The following is a 23,720-nucleotide window of genomic DNA, read 5'->3' as shown; positions in this document are numbered from 1 at the left end:
TTTCAAGCTTAAATCCCAGAAGTTTTCTTTCCTTCTTTGTAAAGAATTACAGAAGTTTGCTTGCAAAGACCCTGAGTATCAATAAGACAGCAAAGTGTAACAAGCAAAATACCCTGCATGCTTTTAGAGAGAGAAGAAATCCCTTAGCTTATTAAAATTCTATGTGAATTAAAGATCTTTCCCATTGCTTTATTCCATTCTCAGCTCCTTCAAAATCTATAACTATTCACTTTTATGACTCTATAATATTATAAGCAGTCCTAAAAAGTTTACTTAAAACCTTCCTAGTGTTCTTTTATGTACACGGCAATTAAGTTTTGTACTGTATGGGCAGAATGAAAAACATTATGGAGAAACAACATGAAAGAAATATGACAGAATCTCTCCTAACAATGTCATTGCATCAACCAGCTACAAATTCCCAACCTAGTTTCTTTCTTCTGCTGTTTCTTCTTTTGTCTTTGATAATCATACAGCCTCTCTTTCTTGAAGAGATAATAAAAGACTAAAAGTTAAAAGATCTGGAAGACTCATATTCTTTTTCACTGGCTACTGTTTTGAAAAGAGGCTGTTGGCTTTTGATTTTTCTTTTGGGTTCTTTTCTACATCACCCAATTCAAACAGGTCTGCTTTCTAAGAAAACAAATCAAAATTGTCAAGACCTGTGAAGCATGAAAAATAAATTGCTTTTTCCAGCTCCAAAAGCACCAGAAAAGCATTAATTTAGATCTTCTTTTATAAACCTCTATCCCCTATCCTCTAATCTATAGACTTCACAGAATGTTTGTATATTCTTCTGTATAATACGTGACAGGAGATCAAACCTTATTATGAATAAATTGAACCTGTAAAACAACTAATATTTAAACTAGTGTTATTTTGGAGTTGGACCAGACACATATAAAACATTCAAGTAGGATGACACAAATTCCTGGGGCTGCCAGTATAAAATCAATAGTCCCCTAAGCTACATCTACCATGCCGTTAATGACCCTGTCCTTTCAGCTGGTGGGAGCACAGGCTTCATAAAAGGAGAACATGAAGCAGTAGAAAAAGACAGCCTTGCTAAACGTTACCAGATACAAAACATTCTATCATAAAATTTCTCATTGAACTACAGTGGCGAGAGTGCTTCTAATATCTCCCTTTTAATACAATGAAGACCTACATTTCTATGCTTGGCTTTCTAAAGCTAACTTAATTCTGTGGTTAAAACAACTCCAGGTAGCATTTGTTCTTTTTTTTAAGGACTTGTGGTTTTGCAGTCCATGGATCAAGTGGTAGGCCATCATCAGATTCCTGTTGAGAACTACAAATGATGAAGGGAGTAGCAGATGGTTTCAGAAGGCGGAGATTTATAGGTGTAATTTGTAGTGGAATAATACTATTTTCTGAACTAGGTAATAATAATTCACCAAGACAAGTGAAAGTTTAGATAGTATCTCATTTAACTATATGTTGCTAAATATTCCAAGAAATTTTTGACTCAGAAGCCTAAAATAAAAACTCAATTAGTTGACATTTTTAGTTTCTGATGATCTGATGCTATTTAATCCTTTTCATCTTGATGGTTTATCACATGATTGAAAACATGGTGCTTCTAACAGTCTAGTTTTCTGATACAGTGTCCTCTTTTCAATTTAGTTAGTATCTGATTCAAAAGGATAAAATAAGTATCCCTCTTTACAGGAAAAGAAGACAGAAATAGACTAATATTTTTCACACACTCCAAGGTAACAGATGAGGAAGAACTATGCTTCAAACCGGATTTCCTGAGCACCCCAAATCCTCTTGGTGAGTGAGGAGAGTCCCGGGAGGAAATCCTTAGTTAGACAAGGGCAACCACGACTGCCCTACAAGGCGTACGTGCCAGGGACCATCAACCTCAACTTACCTCCTTGGCAGAGAGAACAGGGCACTGATCCCATATGTCTGTAATCATCCACATTTGTTAAATTCTATTGCTGGCACTGAAAGGAGGCGGTTACTATAAGTATCAGAATATTCATTATTGAAGTTAATTTACTGAATCTATTTGGTAGTTGACAACAACTACAGGAGTAATAAGGTATGGAAGTTGGATGGTAAAATAAACACTTTAGATGTACAACCTTCTTGCTTGGTAATTGTCCATTCTTCAGGAACCTGCCCCCAGAGTAATGGCAGCAGACAAGGTGTGCCATTATTTTACATAATAAAATATTCCTGTCATTCCTTAATAAATATAAGCTATACAAACTCTTATTTCTTTTAATTCCCAAGACACAGTTCACTCAGGAGAGCTTGCTGCCTCTCAAAGGTGCCTGATGTACAATAACCACAAGTAGGCCAAAAAAAGAAAGAAAAACATTTAAAATCTTCATTGGTGATTAGCAGTGTGTTGGATATTCCAAATTACTACTTTAAAAGCTGAGGTAATGTCCAATCTGTTATGACATAATACGCTCTCCCAATTATACACAAACACTGTCATGTACACTTTGATATTAACAAAAATGGTCCAGAAAAGGACTGAGTCAAAATTACAAAGTGATAAGACTTAAAATCAAATTTGTTCTTAACTTTATTACAGTTTCTGGGGGACTTTAACCAGTCCCCAAAGCTATTTTTATCTCCTAGAACAGGACTTAAATGGCACCATTCAAGTGATTGATAGATTTTAACAGAAACTCTTCCTCTTTTCTTCTGTCAAAGCAAAATACAGTGAAGGTCTTTGTTTTTACCTCAAACCTGCTTTCCTAATAAATGTATGCATACATGTAGATGGACTGGAATGCAGTAAAGAGAGAAGTTAAACAAAAAGATTAAAAAAAGAAAAAGGCCAGGCACAGTGGCTCACACCTGTATTACCAGCACTTTGGGAGGCTGAGGTGTGAGGATCGCTTGAGCCCCCGAGTTTGAGATCTACCTGGGCAACAGAGGGAGCCCTCCATCTCTACAAAAAAAAAATTTTTTTTAATTAGCTGGGTATGGGGTACACATCAGTGGTCCCAACTGCTCAGGAGGCTGAGGCAGGAGGACCACTTGAGCTGGGAAGGTTAAGGCTGCAATCAGCTGTGACTGTGCCACTGCACTCCAGCCTGGGTGACAGAGTGAAATCTTTTTTCAGTTACAAAGAAGGTGAAATCTTACAAACAGGAAATGAAAGCTATTGAGGAAAAAGGGTTACTAAATTGCCTAAAAATCATTCATTAAAGTAATCTTCTAGTCCTTCTATATCCATTTCCATAGAGGAATTTAAAGACGCCAGAGCAGATGATGCATCCTTGGTTTTCTGGATACTTGGTTTGGGTTGAGAAGTTTCTGGTTGGATGGGTTCCTTCTTTATGTCTTTACCACCATTTAGAATACGTTGGCTCTCACAAAAGAACTGATTAGGATGATTCAAAGAAAAGCCGCAATCATCCACCTGTACGAGGAAGGAAATTTATATTGCATTAATATATAGCAAAACTATGAACACATGAGTTTCAAAAACTGTTCTAGTCCTTGTTCAAAACTTAATACCTGAAACATGGATTCTGGTTGTTCACATTCTAACACTTAATTCACTACTTACACCATTTCATTCAAAGATAGTGTTAACCACTACCCAAACATTAAAGGTTCCTGCGTTTATATTTCTAGCCTGAGCCTGTGTTTGGCTCCAGTTCCCTATCTAGTTTCAGTCCCATATCCAACACCTACTCAACATCTAAGATGGCTCAAAGGCAGCTCAACCCAATAGGAAACATGTCCTTGCCCCTCTGCCCAACCTTTGCTTTCAGGGACTGGAATCACCATTCACCCTTGGGGAATACTAGACACCTTTCTCTCACCCCCGCCCCCGCCAACCCCCACCCCCATCTACACCATGCCCTCCGTTCTGGCAATACCCAAACCATTACCAATTCTGGTTGACAATTACCTCCAAATAAAAAAAGTAGAAAACCATAAACATATGTTTGAAATACAAACGTGTGTGTGTGTGTGTGTATGTGTGTGTGTGTGTGTGTGTGACATTGCGTGTTAGGCACAGATTAGGGACCTGTGTGATTCATTATTGTATCCCCAGTTCCAAGCAAAAGGCCTACCACATTAGAGGCCAATAAATATTTGTGGGGTTTAAGTGATCGTAAAATCACTTTTGATCATTTTGATACTGGTCCCTGATAGCACTTGTGTTTTAGAACTTACTTGTAAGTCTGGCATATACAATCTCATTTAGTATGATATAAACTGAAAAAGCAATCTAAGTCAGTGTAATTCTTCATTCTAATCTTGGCCTTTCCTTGGTCTCTTTATATTAAATCTCTTCTTGTAATTTTCACTGTGACTGAACACAAACATGCCTAGTTCATAATTTGTTATTTTTTACAAAGACTATCATTAAACTTTAATTTTGAGTATCATTTCAAATTATCACTGTAGCATCTCTCCTTACATGCAGTTTTGCCTTCTACAGTCTCAAATCCCTGCATTTCCGCCTTCTGCAGCTGGAGTTGACAACAAAAAGATCATTTTGCTTAAGTGAGTGACTGGTTGGATGGGTTTCTTTGACGGTATTTTCATTTATCAAGTTTTTGGAGACTGAGAAGTCATTCCATTTGTTTTGTTCATCTGTCTTGTATTAACTAATCTTTTTACATTTCACCCTTTGTACTGTAATGACTTGCACACTGTAGGTATCTAGTAAATATCTGGTGAGGTGAACCCAGAAATAGTGTATACCAGTGATAATTCTGCATATTTAATTAAAGACTTACTATATTAAAGACTGTGTTATAAGCTATTTGCTTTTCAGCATACAGGAATGCATTTGACTAACTCAAATTTCCAGCTCAGTAAGTCATATACTTAAAAACTTCTACCAAGAATGGAGAAGTGATAACGGTCACAGATAAAGGCCTATTACACTCTATGATAGAGAGAAATTTCAGCTGGGGAGATCAAGGAGGGCTTTGACAGGGAAGTGCTATTTGAGTTGGTTCTGGAAAGACGGAGAGAGTGAAAAGCTGGGATGATGAGAGGAAGGGAAATATTTGCAGCAGGACCACGTGAGCATGGTAAAGAGGTAATGCCCTGGGAAAGCAAATAATAAATAGTTCACATAGCTTGGTATGAAAGGCACATACAAAAAAACAATAAGGAATGAGGTTGGAAAGACAGGCGGGGCTAGCCTGAGACGGCCTTGAAAACCAGGATAAGTGGTCAAGACCTAATTCTCTATGCAACAAAGAGTCATGAAAAACCCTTAAACAGAGATGCGGCACGATTAAAACTATGTATAATTTTATAGTAGATTAAAATCAATTGGCCAGGGAAAAGGGGGTTGCTGTTATGGTCCGGCATGAACCCTACTGGTAGACAGACCAACAGACAGAGACACGTCTTTTCTGCTAATACTTATTTAAGCATCCCAGGAATCTCAGATTCTTTTTTGCCAGTTGTTAATACATGTTAGGCTGATAATTTTACAATAATTCCAGTGTGTAACTGATGGATAGTACAGAGACTGATTTTACAAGTTACAGATCGTTAAGAAAAAATTTTTATTTTGCTTTTTTCTTTTTAACTTAGCTGCTTGACTTCAAAATGTTTCCTGAATGTTGTATATTATTAACAATGGGATCATTTATGAACTTCTTTATTATATTCTATATTCACCCCATTCAATAAAAACTGGGAAATCCAATATAAATTTTGCATTTTGCAATGTGTTTCACAAAAAGTAAATTTATTGTCTAATACATTTTAATCAGAAGGCTTTATAGATTGTAAACAGAAAATTAGAGATTAGAAAGACCTTGGGGAGTCCATTAAATTGAATCTCCTCCATGTACAGAGGCCTAAGGAATTTATTCAGTCATGGAATTAATAACTGGTTTTGTCTGATTTAATATTCAGGCTTTTTGACTAGGTCATTAGTTGCTCTGAAATCTGTTTTAAGAGATTGTATGCAAAATCAAACTGATAATGATATTCCCACTATAAATTTTATTTCTAGAGATAAACTTGGCTATAAAGATTATAAAAACATAGTTGTATTATCTTATGAAAAATAACCTAAAACCTTATGCCATAATAATATGTTGGGGATTTTCTACACCTTGCTTCAAGTTGTCAGTTTTCAATACATTTATTAGACTTCAATGTGGACAAAATGAAATAGGATAATCTTTTTAAAGTCTGAGTTTCTTCATCTATGAAATGGAGATAATTATAGTGTTAGGTCAGAGGGTTGCCATGGGAAAAGCAAAGAAATATGAATGTAAAATAGAGTTCTTAGTTCTATGAAATCCAAATTAAATGCTTTTTAAAGACTCAAGAAAGGCAAGTTACTTTTTAAAAAAAGAAGTTGAATTCATAGGAGGGTAGGGAGAAAGATCCTATTGCTTTGTATATATCAAGTTCCTTTTCTACTTTAAGGAATCCAAGTTGGAAATTGTTGATGCTGTATTATGGGTACTGTTTATGAGAGAAAGATAAAATCAAATTCCAAGCACTATACTATGCTCAAAATACCTTGCCCTAACAAATAAATGCCATTTAAGCGTCTTAACTTCAAGATACCATATTTAAGGTATGTGCATATGTTTAATGAATCCCCATTTTAATTAATATTTTTAATTAACTATTAAAACAGTGCCAAGGGCCATCTGTGCCATGGCTTTGTGATGCTGTTTCTCCTTTTTCTTGATCTGCAGTTGTCCTTAACTAATTTTTTTAAGCTCATTGTGATCTATTAAGTTGCTTGATAACAAAATGAGATTATGAAGTTTCCTTTTTATAGAGTTCTGTTTTCTTCTAGGATGAGTTATTTGTGTTCTGAGCATTTCTTTCATTTTTAAAGGAAGTGTATATGGCTGTCACTCAGTTTCCTTTTGTCTTGTTTAGAAAAATAAACTTAGGGGTTTTCTGTGTGTGGGGGAAGGGGAAGAGCATAAACTAAATAGAATTAGATAAAGGAAGAGCGAAAAAGAGGCATCCACATCTAAATCCTCCATTTCACTTATTTCTGCTCGAGTCAGCAGCTATTTCCTTTACTCCTTGTTTGGAAATATTAAGTGAGCATTTTCATGACTTTGTCTACTACGACTTGTGTTTCTTTCCTTGCCCCTTTTCTTTTTTGGTTGCTATCAGTGATGTTTGTCTTTATGGTTGTTGATTTTTAAAATTACGTTTTGTGCCTTATTTTAGGTATTGAGACAGGAAAATTCTGTGAAGTGTTTGCATTCTACCACACTCGCTTGGTCATAGTGTTTCAGATCCAAAGTCCTGTAAAGGATCTGAAACATGTTCAGGGATCTAGAGGAAGGTGGGTGGAATGGATACATTATAAATTTTAGATTTCATCTTAAGAGAAATAGGAAACCATTAAAGGTTTTTAAAAAGCAGGTTACTGAAATGATCAGATTCCTCTATTTTAAAGATCACTTCAGCAGCTGTGTGGAGGAGAAAGAATTGGAATGGGGCATGCGTAGATGCTGGGAAATGAGTTAGGACGCTATTGCAGCGATCCAAGTGAGATGATGGTGGCTTCTAGCCCAGCATTCTAACTGATATCCATAATGATGACCCTGAGTTATTATAAAAAGGCTTAATTGTATTGCATATATCCTGTTTAAGATTGCAGGAAACTGTGATAGGTTTTAATAAGATTTCTCTAGAGATTTATATGGTAGGGAAAAATTATGCTCAGCCATTTGGAAAGTAAGTACCCAGTTTCTCAGTGTCCAAAGGGGTCTACCTCTGAAAACATTATTTTCTATTAAAATTGAGTGGTTAGCCTAACGTTTTCATTTATACGTGGAACAAGCAGAAAGTAAAGAATATACTATTAGCATAAAATTATCTTAAACACTGACCCTAAAAATACAGAGGAAAACAGATTTCAAGCAGGCCAGCTTTTGAAATCTACTAAATGAATCTCTCTCAAACATTTGGTTAGAATCAGCACATTCTGCACACAGTGACCTTGACACAAACTTGGGTCTCATATTTCTGCCACTGCAAATGTAGATTTTGAAGGAATGAAAGCAATATTGTTTTACCTATGGGATATTTGGGTTTTAATCAAGAGGTTTTGCAATGACAGCTTATAATGAGGCAGCTGGTATTACCAAAAAAGCCATATGGAACTATCATAGTGCTGCTGCAAATGGTATCAATTAACTGGTTCATTTTCAAAACTTTCATTTAAGTGAGTTTGATCACAGAGGCTTCGGGAAAATAAACATAAAGTTTTATTTGGGGGAGAGGTTAGGATGGCAGAAACCTGACAATTAAAACAGATTCCATTTTTAAATTAAATTAGAAAAAATCATAAATGAAGGAGGATATTCACATCTAAAAATCTATAGAGAGCTAGTGAATATAAATAGCCTTTTTATTTTGTTGATTTATACATGGTTTAAGTTAGACTATTTCTGTATGTGAGGGGATTTAGATATACAACTTTCCAATATCTTCATTAATCGAAGACAAGTTTTAAAAATTGGCAATAGTAGCAATACACGTGGGAATAATCAATAGGAGAGATAATACAGAAGCAGACTTGAGAACTAAAAGAAAAACCACACCTTACTTTTTGGTGATTATACCACAAACTCAATGTTTAAATCTAATTTTCCTATTTTATTCTTATAAAAAGGAAAGAGATTGGATAACAGACCTTATTTGTGAAAGTTCTGAGGCCTCTTAATTAAAAGGGTCCCAAATGACTAAAAGAACACATATGAAATTACAACTCCCAAGCTGACCAAGCAAATTAAGGAATGCAGTCTTCGAGAGAGTGAGTCATTCAAACCTGGTGTTGAGAATAGCAAACATGGCTTATCTGGCGAGATTCCTACTGTGATAAAAATAACGAGGTTTTTTGTTGCTTACTATTTTCTTGATGTTTACTCCTTGAAATTTTGTTTAAAAAAAGTTCTTAAATAAGAATAACAGTTTCAAAAGTTAGGTGTAGAAGAAAGAGGACAAGAACCCACAACAGACTGGGGTTCTAGCTGTAGATCTTCTATTGACCAATTACAGCATGTAAGGCAAGTTAGGCATCTGTTGTTTTTGGTATGGTTGGATCAGAAGATCTGTAAAGTCCCTCCATGTTTACCATGCTATGAAGATAAACAGGAAAATGCCAATTACCTCTACTGTCATTATAACAAATTTAGTTCCAAATACCATAGGGCAGCACAGTCATCGTTAGGCACACAAGCTTTAGGTGAGTTAGACGGCTGGAATTTAAATCTAAGTTCCATTTGCTATAAGTAATATGACCCTACACAGGTTGTTTAACAAATTTTATTCACAGACAGGGATATATACGTATAGTATCTTGCTGTAGTGTCAATCAAAAGAGCTAATTAATGCATTCAAAAATTTTAGTGCTGTGCCTGGTACACATTAAGGCAGGGGTTCCTGACCCCCTTGGCCACAGACTAGTACCAGTCCAAGGCCTGTTAGGAATTGGGCCGCACAGCAGAAGATGGTGCAGTTGGTGAGTGGAGCTTCATCTCTATTTACAGCCACTCCCCATCATTTGCATCACTGCCTAAGCGCCACCTCCTATCAAATCAGCAGGTCTCATATTTCATATTTCTTAGATTGCCATGGTGGTGCAAACCCTATTGTGAACCACGTATGCAAGGGATCTAGGTTGTGTGCTTACCATGATAATCTCATGCGGCCTCCCACCAGCCCCTGTCAGTCCATGGAAAAATTTTCTTCCCTGAAACTGGTACATGGTGCCAGAAAGGTTGGGGATCACTGCATTAAGGGTTCTGTAGATATTGGCTGGTATTACTTTTATTATTTTAATTATTATTGCTAATATAATAGGTTTTTCCTATGAGATATATTTTATCAAGTAAGAAATTCTAAAATTATATAACCATAACAGAAAAACTACTTTGTAACAACTAAACAGAAAACATAAAAATAATTGTAAAACTTTAGCATGGCAGCTGATGATGATTTCAAGAAATGCAGCTTCTTTTTCGGGGAGGGTCATGGATCTGTAATAAACACCATGGACCCCAGAAAAATGCACATATGTACTTAGAGACAAAATGTTTCAAGAAGTACAAACATCTCCAAAGTCCATTCTTGGATGTCTTTCTGAGGTTAGAAATCCAGGCTCAAGATCAGTGGATGCAAACTTAGGGGCCAGAGAGGGCAGAACTGGACTTGTAGATATGTGTTGTGGGCCTGCAGAGGGCATCACAATTTGTCAATGTGAATGCCTCTGACAGGGCATTACATCTTCAGTGTTTGTCAATGTGAATGCCTCTAATAGGGCATAACGTCTTCTGTGCACCATAATTCTACCATACTCTCTGATATTAATCTCAGGCAGCTTCACTTACTGGGGTTATTTGCCCCATCTCTGTAGGCCTCTGAGTTTGTGACACTGGCTTTACACACTTCAAAATCTATTCTGTGCCAGACTGGGTCATTCCACACTTACTCCAATAACCAAGCAGGTTTTTTTGTACTAAGGAAACTGCCAAGATAAAAACCAAACACATTTCCCTGACTCCTTTATAGTTAGGGGTCCACATGCAATCTAGGTTTTGCCATGCAGATAACTATGAGACTTGGGAAGTAGATCACAGTAACATCAGGTGGCAGGCTGGGTGCAGTGGCTCACAGCTGTAAGCCTAGCACTTTGGGAGGCTGAGGGGGGTGGATCACAAGGTCAGGAGATTGTGACCATCCTGGCTAACATTGTGAAACCCCGTCTCTACTAAAAACACAAAAAATTAGCTGGGCATGGTGGTATGTGCCTGTAATCCCAGCTACTTGGGAGGCTGAGGCAGGAGAATTGCTTAGACCCAGAGGCGGAGGTTGCAGTGAGCCGAGATTGCACCACTACACTCCAGCCTGGGCAACAGAGCAAGACTCCATCTTTAAATGAATGAATGATCAGATTTTCTGCATGGAAGATTGCAAAAGCCTTTGGTTCTTCTAGGTACCTATGGCAGAGGTTCCAGATCTAGTCTAGAGGTTGGCAAATCTAGGGCCATGGGTCAAACTGGGTCTACTACCTAATTTTATAAATAAAGTTCTAGTGGATCAACAGTCATGCCCGTTCATTTGCATGTTTCTATGGCTGCTTTTGCACTACAACAGTAAGGCTGAGTAGCTGTGACACAGACCATATGGACTGTGAAGCCTAAAATTTTTACACTCTACTCTTTACAGAAAACCTTTATTGACCCTTGGTCTCATCCTCAGATAGGGAGTGGTGGGTGACAGCTGCAGTCAAGATTTTCTCACGATGTAGTTTCTCCTAGTTACAAAATATTCCTGGTTTTGCAGCATCCAAGCTTAGTTGTCTGGTCCTTCGGTAAATGCTATAAGTTACCTAACACCATGCAATCCCCCTTTCTGCTGAAAATAGAGTGGTTTCCATTGCTGCAACTAAAAACCCTGAATGTGACACTGTAACAAAAGACAAAGAATTAGGATATAACGTAAAAAAAATACATATATACTTACATTATGTATCATCTCAAAGTATTTCTGACAGGCTACTTGGTAATGCGTTCCCTTTACTAAATCCAAAATCTAAAATGAATGAGGAAAAAGAGAAATAAAAATTAGAAATTAAATTTTTTTCTAAACCACTGTAGCTCACAGTTGTGGGCCTTTTCATAATCTTCATTCCAGACAGGAAATGCAATAAATCATGTAGCATGCTATAGTTCTGCAGCCTGGACACAGTGATAATTCTGACATTACACAGTAGTGGTTTAGGTCAGCATTAAACCACAGATGACAAGAGATAGTCAATGATCTTTCTGACCTACCAACTGTGCATTTTAATAACTTTACCTCACCAACAAGATGAAAACAGATCTTGGTACGATGACTTTGACAGTTATTGTCAGAACATCATATTCCAACATCTCTCCCAAAACTGTAGATAGAAATCTAGTAATCTAATGGTTGGTGCATGAAGCAATCAAGTATACTACTTAATTTTATTTTCCACATTAATAGTTTATACAGATATAGCAGAAAATACTGCTGTGCGCCCATCAGGAAAATTTAATGTAAACCCTTTCGGACAAGTATCTGTGAAGAGGGAACGCTTTTACCTTCAGTGAGATTTGTCCTTTTTGAAATGAAGTTATTTCTAGTAAAGCTCAGCAGAATATGAGAGTGAATAGTCTATTCTGAACACCTATTAGGAACATCATCCTATCTTTTGTAAATACAATTTGCTTTCCAATTCTGCTTCATGTAATCTCTTCAGAGCGGTGCAAACTCCCATCCTTATCAGCAGAGTGCAGTGTCAGTTGAAATTTGTAAAGTTTCATTGCCTCCCACAAGCCCCCAAATAAATAAAACACATATTTGGCCTATTTATCAAATACAGTAAAATGCTGGAATTAAGAGATAACCTAAAATGACGGGAAACTTAATAATTCTGGAGAAATGTTAATTTCCATTTCTTTGTGTGTGTGTGTGTGTGTGTGTGTGTCTGTGTGTGTGTGTGTTTTAAAAGGCTGACCTTCCTGTCACAAAAAGAAAGCAACATGGGGTCTCAAATTCCTACTATCCTCATTATTGAATATAGCTTTACATTATCTGACAGATACACAAAAAAATTACAGTTACAGAACAGGCATTATGGAATACTGACAAGAATGTGCTTCAAAAATTGTTTTTCTCTGATTGTCTTATAGATTACATTTCTGAATTTTGTATCACCTTTTATTAAATCATATATGAAAGACCTATGTAACTTCCAGCCAACTACAAAGCCCAGGATTCTACAGGTCTGCCTATCTGGCCTGTCTACTTTTCTTGAATTATTGGAGCAAAAATGAAAATTTAATCAATTGAAAATGAGACTTCATTTTTAAATTTATTCTGAAAGTTTTCCAAGTAATGCTAACACTCTGAGTCCATACTGTCTGATGTTCTTACACACCGGTTTTCAAATTGTGATGAGATAAACTTGCTAATAATTATTAACAAATATCTATAATAATATATTAATATCTGAATTAGAGTTCTGGAAAAGTGAAGACTTCAAACATAAATTTAAGCTTTAGATAATGCCATAAATTACCTGAGATGGAAATGAATTCACAGAAATAAAAAAGCCAAACCATGTAAAAAGTAAATATGTAAATATTTTATGTATGTGTGTGTGTGTGTGTGTGTGTGTGTGTGTGTGTGTGTGTATATGTTTGGAAAACATGCTATAAAGAAATACTTATAAATCATCATACTAAAAAATGTAGCTGGGTAATCCACATGTGTAAAAAACTTACTAAAGAAAACTGAAAAGCCACAGGATGTGAGAAAAACAGATTGCAAATTTTAGGTTCCATATAAAAATTAAGTTTAGATTAATCACACTACAGTCTTCCCCTGACCTGACCCCAACACAGAGAAGGATCTTCCTTAACAAAAATAATTTACTTTTATTTTTGTTTTATCTTACTAGGATGAATTTTTATTTGAAATCTGCTTGCAAATCTATAAACAAACCATTCAGCCACGATCAGAATAGCTAAAACGATTTTAAACATGTCCCAGCATATTTGAGATAAACAACGGTTTCTGTAAATATGTAAAGATGTGATGAGAAAAAAAGGCAATAGAGGTTTTTGAGGTAAGCAGGTACCACTGGTAGATACTTTTATCTTCATTTCAGAAATGAGGAAACATTTAAATTGGGGTATCTGTTTCCTGAGGGTGAGGGCCATTAAATGCAGAAAGAATTTTTAAAATCACATACAAATCAATAATTTTTCTTTTAAAGGAAGACAACTTACGTGCTTTTAAAATTAAGATAGAAAACATGAAACATTACTCAAAAAATCCAACTAAGGAATACACAGTTTCATTTCAGATTATGATCTATATCACAGAGATACAGGAAAAGAAAATGTGGGCCAATGAATGAAGTTTGACTTTTTCTCGGAGTAAAATGGAGAGCTACTCCGGTATACGATGTGCAGGACTAAAGTGAACTGACATTTACAGAGGGTTCATTTCTGCCTGCTATGCTGGGAACAGACTGGAAAGGACAGAGGTAGAAACAGGGAGCTTACAGGGAGCTTATTACAGGAATTCAGCGAATAGATGGTAGATCCATGGACCAGGGTAGTGTTATCAGTAGTGGTGGTAAGTGGTCAGATTTGGAGACAGAAGGATTTCCTACTTAATGGCCATAACGTATTTCTAAAATCAGGTGTTCTGCATGAAAATACTCAAGAGGAACCTGTCCTCCAATGTCTTAAAATAATGCATGACATGCCACTCAACCCTTTGCCCTGCCAGCTGATTTCCTAAATAACTAGTTCTAAAACTCAGGAAAATGCCAATATATGAAAACAAACCTTTCATATTAAAAAAATGGAAAATACCAAAAATATCACTTAGTAGCCACTAAACAGTATGATTAACAGATTTTTGTGTGTGTAGAAAAAGCAGTATGATACCTCATGTCTCAGCGTTAGCAACATCTTAGATACACACTTTGCTGACATCAAAATGTTCCCAAGTGATTCTGATGTTCTAGCATTTGTATACGGTGTGCAACTTGAGACTTTTTCTGCACTTTGTTTTGTTAAATTTTTCCAGTATGAACATCACTGCTAAGCACCATATTAAAATATTCTACAGGTAACTCTATTTTGATGTTGATGCTAATACAACTTGCTGATGGTTTGGATGACACCAAGGGAAGAAATACAAGCTAAAAATCAGGTGAAGAAAATGAAGAATTAAGAACTAAGGTATGACCAAGAAGACACTAAAAATCACTTTATGATATAGGATCAAAATTACCTGGCAAACACCAAAATCTAAGAACAGATGCCTAAGGTGGACTGTGTGAAACAGAATTGAGGATCAAATTTCCACAAGACACCTATACCCCATGGAATGCTATGCAACCTTTAAAAAGAACAAAACTGTGTCCTCAGCCTCCCAAGTAGCTGACATTACAGACACATGCCACCACACCCAGCTAATTTTTTTTTAGTAGAGATGGGGTTTCACAACCATGTTGCCATAAAGGAAATGATTTTGTTCTTTTTTATGGCTACATAGTATTCTATGGTGTATATGTATCTTACGGAAATTTGACCCTAAATTCTGTTTCACACCGTCCACTTTAGGCATCTGTTCTTGGATTTTGGTGCTTGCCAGGTTTGTAATTTTGATCCTATATCGAAACTGAATTTTAGTGTCTTATTCATAACTTAATTATTAATTCTTCATTTCATTTATGTGGTTTGTAAGCATCAAAATGTAACCCACAGCTCACAAAAGACATCCACTGAACATTGACACTAACTCTCCAGTGTTCATGCTCCATTCTGAAAGAACCAGAGCACCTTATAAGGTGCTCTTGCATATAGCATTAATACCAAAAGAACAGTTTTCCAAAGGTCAGAGGAAACGAAATCAGGGGTCTATTCTGATGCTGGGGCCAGAAGTTTCCTAATTCTGTTTTAGAAAAATAGCAGACATTTTAAACAGTCTTATCAAATAAAGACATTTAAAAACACAGAATTTTTATTTTAAGAAAAAACTCCTATAAAGATCTAAGATTATTATGCAAATGGCAGTATGACTTCGTTTTTAATGCCAATATTTCCAGATAAAGTACGAAATGTCAAGTGTAACAATCCATTTACTGTTCTCATCTAGTTCATCAGTAATCAAAAGGCTAAGAAAAAGTGAATAGCGGCCAAGTACAGTGGCTCACGCCTGTAATCCCAGCACTTTGCGAGGCCAAGGCACGCAGATCACGAGGTCAGGAGTTCAAGATCAGCCTGACCAACATGGTGAAATCATGTCTCTACTAAAAATACAAAAATTAGCTGGGCATGGTGGCACATATCTGCAATCGCAGCTACTCGGGAGGCTGAGGCAGGAGAATCGCGTGAACCCGGGAGGTGGAAGTTACAGAGAGCTGTGATTGCACCATTGCACTCCAGCCTGGGCAACAGGGCAAGACTCCGTCTCAAAAAAAAAAAAAAAAAAAGAAAAGAAAAGGTGAATAGCAGTGACAGCAAACTACAATATTTTGGTAATTTGTATTTTTAAACTTCTTTTTGTTTTTGAGACAGCGTCTCACTCTGTCACCCAGGCTGGAGGGCACAATCTTGGCTCATCACAACCTCCATCTCCCAGGTCCAAGTGATTCTCCTGCCTCAGCTCTCAAGTAGCTGGAATTTCAGGTGTGCACCATAACACCCAGCTAATACTTGTATTTTCAGTAGAGATGGGGTTTTGCCACGTTGGCCAGGCTGGTCTCAAACTCTTGGCCTCAAGCAATTTGCAAGCTCGGCCCCCAAAAGTGCCGGGATTACAGGTGTGAGCTACCATGCCTGGCCTCTCTTTATTTTTAACTATTCTCTGTCAGTTCAATAAAGTACACCAGTAAAAATATTAGAGTTTTTAAAAATAGGCTGGATGTGGTGGCTCACACCTATAATCCCAGCACTTTGGGAGGTCAGGGCAGGCAAAACGCTTAAGTCCAGGAGTTCAAGACCAGCCTAGGCAACATGGCAAAACCCTGTCTCTAATAAAAATACAAAAAATTAGCCAGGTGTGGTGGCACATGCCTGTAGTCCCAGCTGCTTAGGGGGCTGAGATGGGAGGTTTGCTTGAGTCGGGGAGGTCGAGGCTGCAGTGAGCTCTGACCATGCCACTGCACTCCAGCCTGGATGACAGAGTGAGACTCCGTCTTGACCAAAAAAAAAAAAAAAAAAAAAAGGCAATGCAGTTTTTCATCTTCACAAAAAAAGTTCATATTGGTATTTGCTAAGTTTACTAGAAGTATTAATTATACTTCATCTACTATTTCGTCCTCAAGATGAATTACTGATTTGGTTTTTTTCTGTAAGAGAATTCTAATAAAGTACCTAACCAAAGACATCCTTGCTGTTCAGGAGCAAAAAGCAAACAAAGTTATATTTTTCTGATTTAATCAGTGATAGATCACAGCCAGCTGATAGGGCATACATGACACAGAACACTGGTGGGAAAGCTATAGGTATGCATACTTACAACACATACATATACAAAAATAGAACTCTCTCTTTTTATAAACACACAACATTTTATACTTTGAAACACATTCCTTCCCTCTTGCTTAATACTCTACTCTCTAATATTTCCAGCCAGCTGCAAATTCCTCTCTCTGTTTTGCTTCAATGCCTGCCAAGGAGGTTCAGATGATTACCTGGCAACAGACTGCAGCCACCTGCCTATCTTTGGCTTTGGTGAACAGAGGGCTGTATAGCTAGGTATGCTGCACTCACCAATTAGATATGTGGCTAATCTAATTCAAGGTCATGTTTTGTCTTATTTAAAAGTGGTAACAAGCTTGCTTCTTCCTAAAAAGCTGAACCTTTTAAAACTAGACCAGACTGCTATTTTCCACTCCATTACTAACCTTCCCATATTTCAAAGGTAAAAGATAATGTGGTGGAGATGCCAAGTCTTACACGTTTTTGAACACATGACTTTGCCCCCATTCCTCATACACTCAGCACAGTTTAACCTGCTGCTGTCTTACACCTCTCCTGTGACCTTCACCTACTGGCAGATCAGGGCCAAGTTTCCCTCTCCTGAAGATGTGCTTTCGTTTGTTTAAAACATCTTCTGTCAAGAATTTTTCGGACTCACTCTTTATTGTCTATAAACGAAGTTATCTGAGTCAATTCTATCTCCAAATGTCATTAAAATCTGCCTTTTTCTCTCCTATTTTCAAGCCTTCATCATTCTCTTTTTTTATTGCAAAGATTTTTGATTTATACTTTCTTCATTCAAGATAGCTTCCACATTGCCACCAGAGTATCTCTTCCAGAAGCCATATCTAATCCTAGCATGGCTGGGCACAAACTCTGCATGATGATTCACAGGTTCCTACCCTGTCCTACCTGGCCACTGGCTCCTCCTCCTCCTCTAGTCTAACTTCTCCTACATTGTGCTCTTTGGAACTTTAGCTCACAAAATCCTAGCAATGATTGGGGGTTTTCTCGTCTAATACCTTGTTTAACTGGCATTAATCCACAATTACCTATGTTTCTTTATGGTAGAACTTAATAGGGTAACATTTCTCCAACTAATTTCTCCTCAGAATCCATTTTTCATAGATCTCAGGACTAGAGTTCCTCAAAACACACCAGACAACCTTATCTAAATTAATAGGGTTGCCTCCACAAGTCTCATTCTTCTCCTTTATCCTGCCATAGTTTTCTTTCACTACACTTACTTGTTTGTCTGTGATATGGTTTGGCTCTATCCCCGCCCAAATCTCATCTTGAATTGTAGCTCCCATAATTCCCACGTGTCATGGAAGGGAAGACCCGGTGGGAGATAACTGAATTATGCAGGCGACTTCCCCTACACTGTTCCTTGTAGTAGTGAATAAGTCTCACAAGATCTGATGATGGTTTTATAAGAGGAAATCCCTTTCATTTGGATCTCATTCTCTCCTCTGCTGCCATGTAAGACGTGCCTTTCACCTCCCACCATGATTCTGAGGCCTCCCAAGCCACGTGGAATTGTGAGTCCATTAAACCTTTTTTCCTTTATAATGTACCTAGTCTTGGCTATATCTTTATTAGCAGCATAAACAGATAATACAGTCTGTCTCCCCCAAGGAAATATCAGCTTCATCAAGGCAGAAGTCTCTCAAGTTTTAGTCATCATTATATTCCCAATGTCTACAGTCATAACCCAATTATTTGTTGATGTTGAATGAATGCTGCTCCTCTGGCCTGATCTGTCTTATATCCCTCCACAGCGGAAAGTCCTACTCAGCTTTCAAACCCAGTTAAAATGTTGCTTCCTATATGAGGCATTCCCTTTTGCTCCCTCTTCAGCATAAGATCTTTCCCCTCTGATTCTATAACTGGCACTCTAAATATATTCTTATAAAAGCATGTCACATACTTTATTACAGTTAATTATGAAAGTACTTATAGTACTCTACTGTAGTCAGGTACCGATAAAAGGATTGTTGAGAAGCAATTTAAACTGCTACCCAAAATAATGATTTTCTCAATGCACATTAATACCAACATTTTGGATTAAAGGATTTACGCACTTAGGAAACATTAACAACTAAGTAAACTTAGCAAGCAAGGAGGGAAGGAAAGAGTAGAAGAGAGGAAAGATAATTAGGGGGAAGGGAGGACAAATGAGAAGACACACGTAAAGCCGGCTTACAGACATGGAGAACCGTGGTTTAGTTACTAATTATTACTGTGCTTTAGTATTCTGGTTTTTGGCCTAATATAAAAGCAAGCCACTTCAGAATCACTATGCCCTATGATGTTTTTGAAAATAATGAAAGATATTTATACTGATTTAATAATTACTTTAGAAGATTACACTTATTAAAAGATGCATCATATCTCCTAGATATGGTATTGAAAACAGAAGCTAGTATTAAAATCTGTCACTTAAGAAGTGAAAATAATATAAATTCAGAGACAGAAACTTTATCTAACAAGAAATACATTGCAAATTGACAGTAAACACCACCAAGACGTCTGAAATGACTTAAAGCTACACAGGCTAAAAATCTAAACTACTTATTTTCTGAAATTAACTTTCTGGGTAACTTAAGTTTGCTTCTTCAAAAGAAGCAGGGATTCCACTGGGAGTATACTCTATAAAACTGATCAAGAAATAGAACCAAGTTAGAATAGTTTCATAATTATAGGTAGTTAGGTTGGACTTTACAAAAATATCAGTATCATATGTGACTGAATAAAATTCTTCCACAGATTATCAGTAGTTTTTCATGTAAGGAATAAATAGTACTTAAAGAAAGATGTATAACTATATCAACAGAGTATTAAATGATAATGATGTTTTCCATTTGAATGCGATTTTAATGAATATAAGTTTTAATTAATAGGCTTTGCTAACAATGACATATGTTACTTGACTTTCAAAGTGGTTTTTCTTTCAACCACCTTGAACATTAAATAATCTTCAAAGGACCATTTATCTTCAGTCTATAAGAAAGGAAGGATATAAACAGAAATCAAGTTAGATGTTCAGTGATTTTTTTTTTTTTAAAGCCACAAGTACAACCATGGCCTGCTGACACTAGTTCCAATGCTCAACTTTACAGCTTTTCCTTAATGCAATTCTGAGTTTACCAAGAACATTACACATTTTCAACTACAACCCTAAGAAAAGCAAAGCTAAGTGCAGCAATCAAACTACTGTTCTCATAAACCAGAAGAGATGCTCCTGGAGATGAAACAGATACAAAAGCTGCCCTTAAAAGCAGATACTTTTCATAAAGTAATAGACAGACTGAATACTATCATCTATTGATAAGTCCCCTTATTCAGGAAAATCATAGGACTTTTTAGGTAGTTCAGATTTATATGAGCATTAAGTAAAGAGTCATTGAGATTTATCTGTCATAAAATCTTCTTGACAAAGAGTTACTTTTGAGTCTTTTAAACTGCCCCTTCTGAAAGAAAGATTTCTTCATTAAAAGGCATTTGCCAGTTTTAGATTTAATATGGTCACTAACTTCTTGAGAATTTTTGACTGTGAAAAGCAGAGGTTAGCCAACCTCTCAAGAGGTAATAAAAGCATATATTTTTTCTCATATTTCATAGTTTTAATATCACTATTAAGTTTCTTAGAAGCACCAATTAGATTTGTTTTAAAAAATCATTAGTAGTTATGTTGAGGGAAAATTCTAAAACACATTCCCTTTCTCTATTAAAAAAACTAAAATGAGAAATAGACAGTTTTAAAAACATCAGTACGGAAATACATTTGTAAATAATATATCAGTTCCATCAAAACCTTGAATACCTTATTTATACTCCCTTATGGGCTAACATGTAAAAGTAAGTGTTGGTTGTAATAGGTCTAACACAATTGCACAGCAGAAGCAAACACTAAAATACACTGTAGAAACAGAACCTAATCACTCAAATACTCAACATCCTCAAGGCTTGATACTTCAAGTAGTGCTCTCCAACAGAAATATGGCATATCTGTAATTTTAGATTTTCTATAGGCACAATTAAAACACCAAAAATAAACAATTGCTTTCAGTAATATATTTTATTCAAGGCAATGTATCTAAAATATTGTCATTTTGAAACATAATCAATGTAAAAATATTACTGAGATATTTTGCAATGCTTTTTTTCAATACTATTATAACTGTGAAACTTGGTGCACATTTTACTACAGCTAGTGGGATACTGAAGCTAACCAAACTGGCTTGAGAGAGCTGATTGTGCCCATTTACAGTCAACTCTATTCCCATCAAACTTTAGTAATACCACATTGTTAATTTCACAGTACCTATAGTAGGAATATTTACACCACAGAAATCAGCAAATGACATAAATCATGGCTTTCCGCTGCACCCACAGAGGGTTGGTTTATCAATATACCACTGCTTTTAATACATCTCAATTTAGACCAGCCACATTTCAATTGCTAAACAGTCATAGGTAACAAGTGACTTACATTGGACAGTGCAGACAGGTCATACATTGGACAGGTCATACAAGAAGAATCAGACTTCTGGGTTAGCAATGTATATTTGAAATGTCCAGTTTAATAGAAAATGTTATAAAGCATGCATAGAAACAATGTGTGGCCCAATCACGAGAGACATTACACATAATGTCCCAGAGAAAGCAGACATAAACGTTCTAAACAAAGACTTTAAACCAACTGGCTTTAATATGTTTAAAAGGAGAAAATAAACTACAAATAAAAGCTAAAGAAAATCAAGAGAATGATATCTTAACAAATAGAAAACAGCAATAAAGAGAATTAAACTATAAAAAGGAACCAGGAAGAAATTCTGTAGCTGAAAACTAGGATAACTAAAATGAAAAATACACTAGAGGGTTTCAACAGCAGTTTCAGCAGGCAGGAAAAAGAATCGGCAAATTTGAAAATAGGTCAATTGAGATTATCCAGTCTGAAGAGCAGAGAGAATGAAGAAAAATTAATAGCACCGATGAGACAAGCAAAACACCATTTCTTTTTCTTTTTCTTTTTTCTTTTTTTTTTTTTTGGTGTCCTTTATGTGTACTCAACATAGGCATAATGGAACACTCAAAAAAAAAAAGAGAAATGATCAGAGAGAATACTTGAAGATAAGTGGCTGAGAACTTCTCAAACTTGAAAAAACATGAATCTATGCATCCGAGCAGGTTGACAAACTCTAGGAAGAATTAACACAGAGATCCATATGAAAAAATATTATAAACTGTCAAAAGCCAAAAAGAATCTTGAAAGTGGCAAGAGAGAAATGACCCATCAAGTATAAGAGATACTCAACAAGATTAACAATTTCTCAGCAGAAACTATAAAGGCCAGAAAGCAGCAAAATAACTATCTTGCTGTAAGAATAAAACTGTCGCTAGGCATAGTGGCTCATGCCTGTAATCCCAGCACTTTGGGAGGCCGAGGCGTGTGGATCACTTGAGGGCAGGAGTTTGAGACCAGTCTGATCAACATGGTGAAACACTGTCTCTACTAAAAATACAAAAATTAGCCAGGCGTGGTGGCACATGACTGTAATTCTACCTACTCAGAGGCTGAAGCAGGAGAATCCCTTGAACCTGGGAGGCAGAGGTTGCAGTGAGCCAAGATCTGGCCCCTGCACTCCGGCCTGGGCAACAGAGTAAGGCTCCTTCTCAAACAAAACAAAACTGTCAACTGAAATTCCTATATATGACAAAACTATCCTTCAAAAATAAGGAAAAAGTAAGAAATTCCCAGGTAAACACATGCTGAAAACGTCTGTTGTTAAGAGACCTGCCCAACAAGAAATGCTAGAGGAAATCCTTCAGGCAAAAAGGGAAGATGACTACAAAGTAGCTCAAAGCCATTCAAAAAAAACACGAGCTAAGGTAGCTATATAGGTATTAAAAATCTAGTATTATTGTGTTTTTGAGATGTAACTAACTTTTTAATATGATTTAAAAGACAGATGCATAAAACAGTAATCGTAAGTTAATGGGCACACAATGTATGAAGGCGTAATTCATGACAACAACATACATAGGAGGGACAGAGCTACATAGAAGTGGGGGGTTTGCATATAATCGATGCTAAGTTGATATTAAAAACTGTTATACATTTAAAAGGTTAGTTACAGCCCCTGGTTTAACCACTAAGAAAATAATGGGAAAAAATAAATCAAAGAAAATGACAGGAATAAAAATGGTACTATGGTACTACAGTGTGAATGCATCCCTTCCAAAGCTCAGGTGCTGCAAATCTCGTAGTATTAAGAGACTGGACCTTTAAGACTTGATTAGGCCATGAGGCCTTAGTCCTCATTAATGGAATTAGGGCCCTTATAAAGATTAAAAAAACAGCAACAGCTTCAGGTGTAATTGGCTAGCTTGTTCTCTTGTTCTTCCACAATGTGAAGACTGAACAAGAAACTCTGCACCAGATCAGAGGTGGGGTCCTCAACCTTGGACTTCTCAGCCTCTATAACTGTTAGAAATAAATTTCTTTTATTTATAAATTAGCTGGTCTGTCGTATTCTGCTATAGCATCACAAAACAGACTAAGTTAACATACTACCAAAAAATAATTTACTGCAAAACAAGGTACTAATGGAGAACCTGAGGGACAAAAAGACATGACATCATTGAAAGCAATGAGCAAAATGCCTGGCATGGCAGCTGATGCTTGTAATCTCAGCTACTCAGGAGGCTGAGGCAGGAGGATAA

At 36.5% G+C, this 23,720-nt stretch overlaps 1 protein-coding gene across 1 annotated transcript in view; it reads right to left on the bottom strand.

Moving 5' to 3' along the window:
* Positions 1-1,237: 1,237 nt before the first annotated feature.
* Positions 1,238-23,720, bottom strand: part of PRIM2 (DNA primase subunit 2) — a 329,319-nt gene continuing 306,836 nt past the window's right edge. Inside the window, exons 16-17 of the mRNA XM_032299377.1 lie at positions 11,485-11,553; positions 1,238-3,409 (exon numbers count right to left, since the gene is read on the bottom strand). Coding sequence (XP_032155268.1) covers positions 3,185-3,409; positions 11,485-11,553 — 294 coding nt within the window. The 3' untranslated portion in view covers positions 1,238-3,184. The remainder of the gene's footprint in view (positions 3,410-11,484; positions 11,554-23,720) is intronic.

Source organism: Sapajus apella, unplaced genomic scaffold (assembly GCF_009761245.1).
Source record: "Sapajus apella isolate SASKATOON/1434 unplaced genomic scaffold, GSC_monkey_1.0 scaffold41, whole genome shotgun sequence".
Taxonomy (NCBI): Eukaryota; Metazoa; Chordata; class Mammalia; order Primates; family Cebidae; genus Sapajus; species Sapajus apella.
The sequence above is the reverse complement of the archived record's forward strand: the minus strand, read 5'-3'. Positions and strand labels throughout refer to the sequence as shown.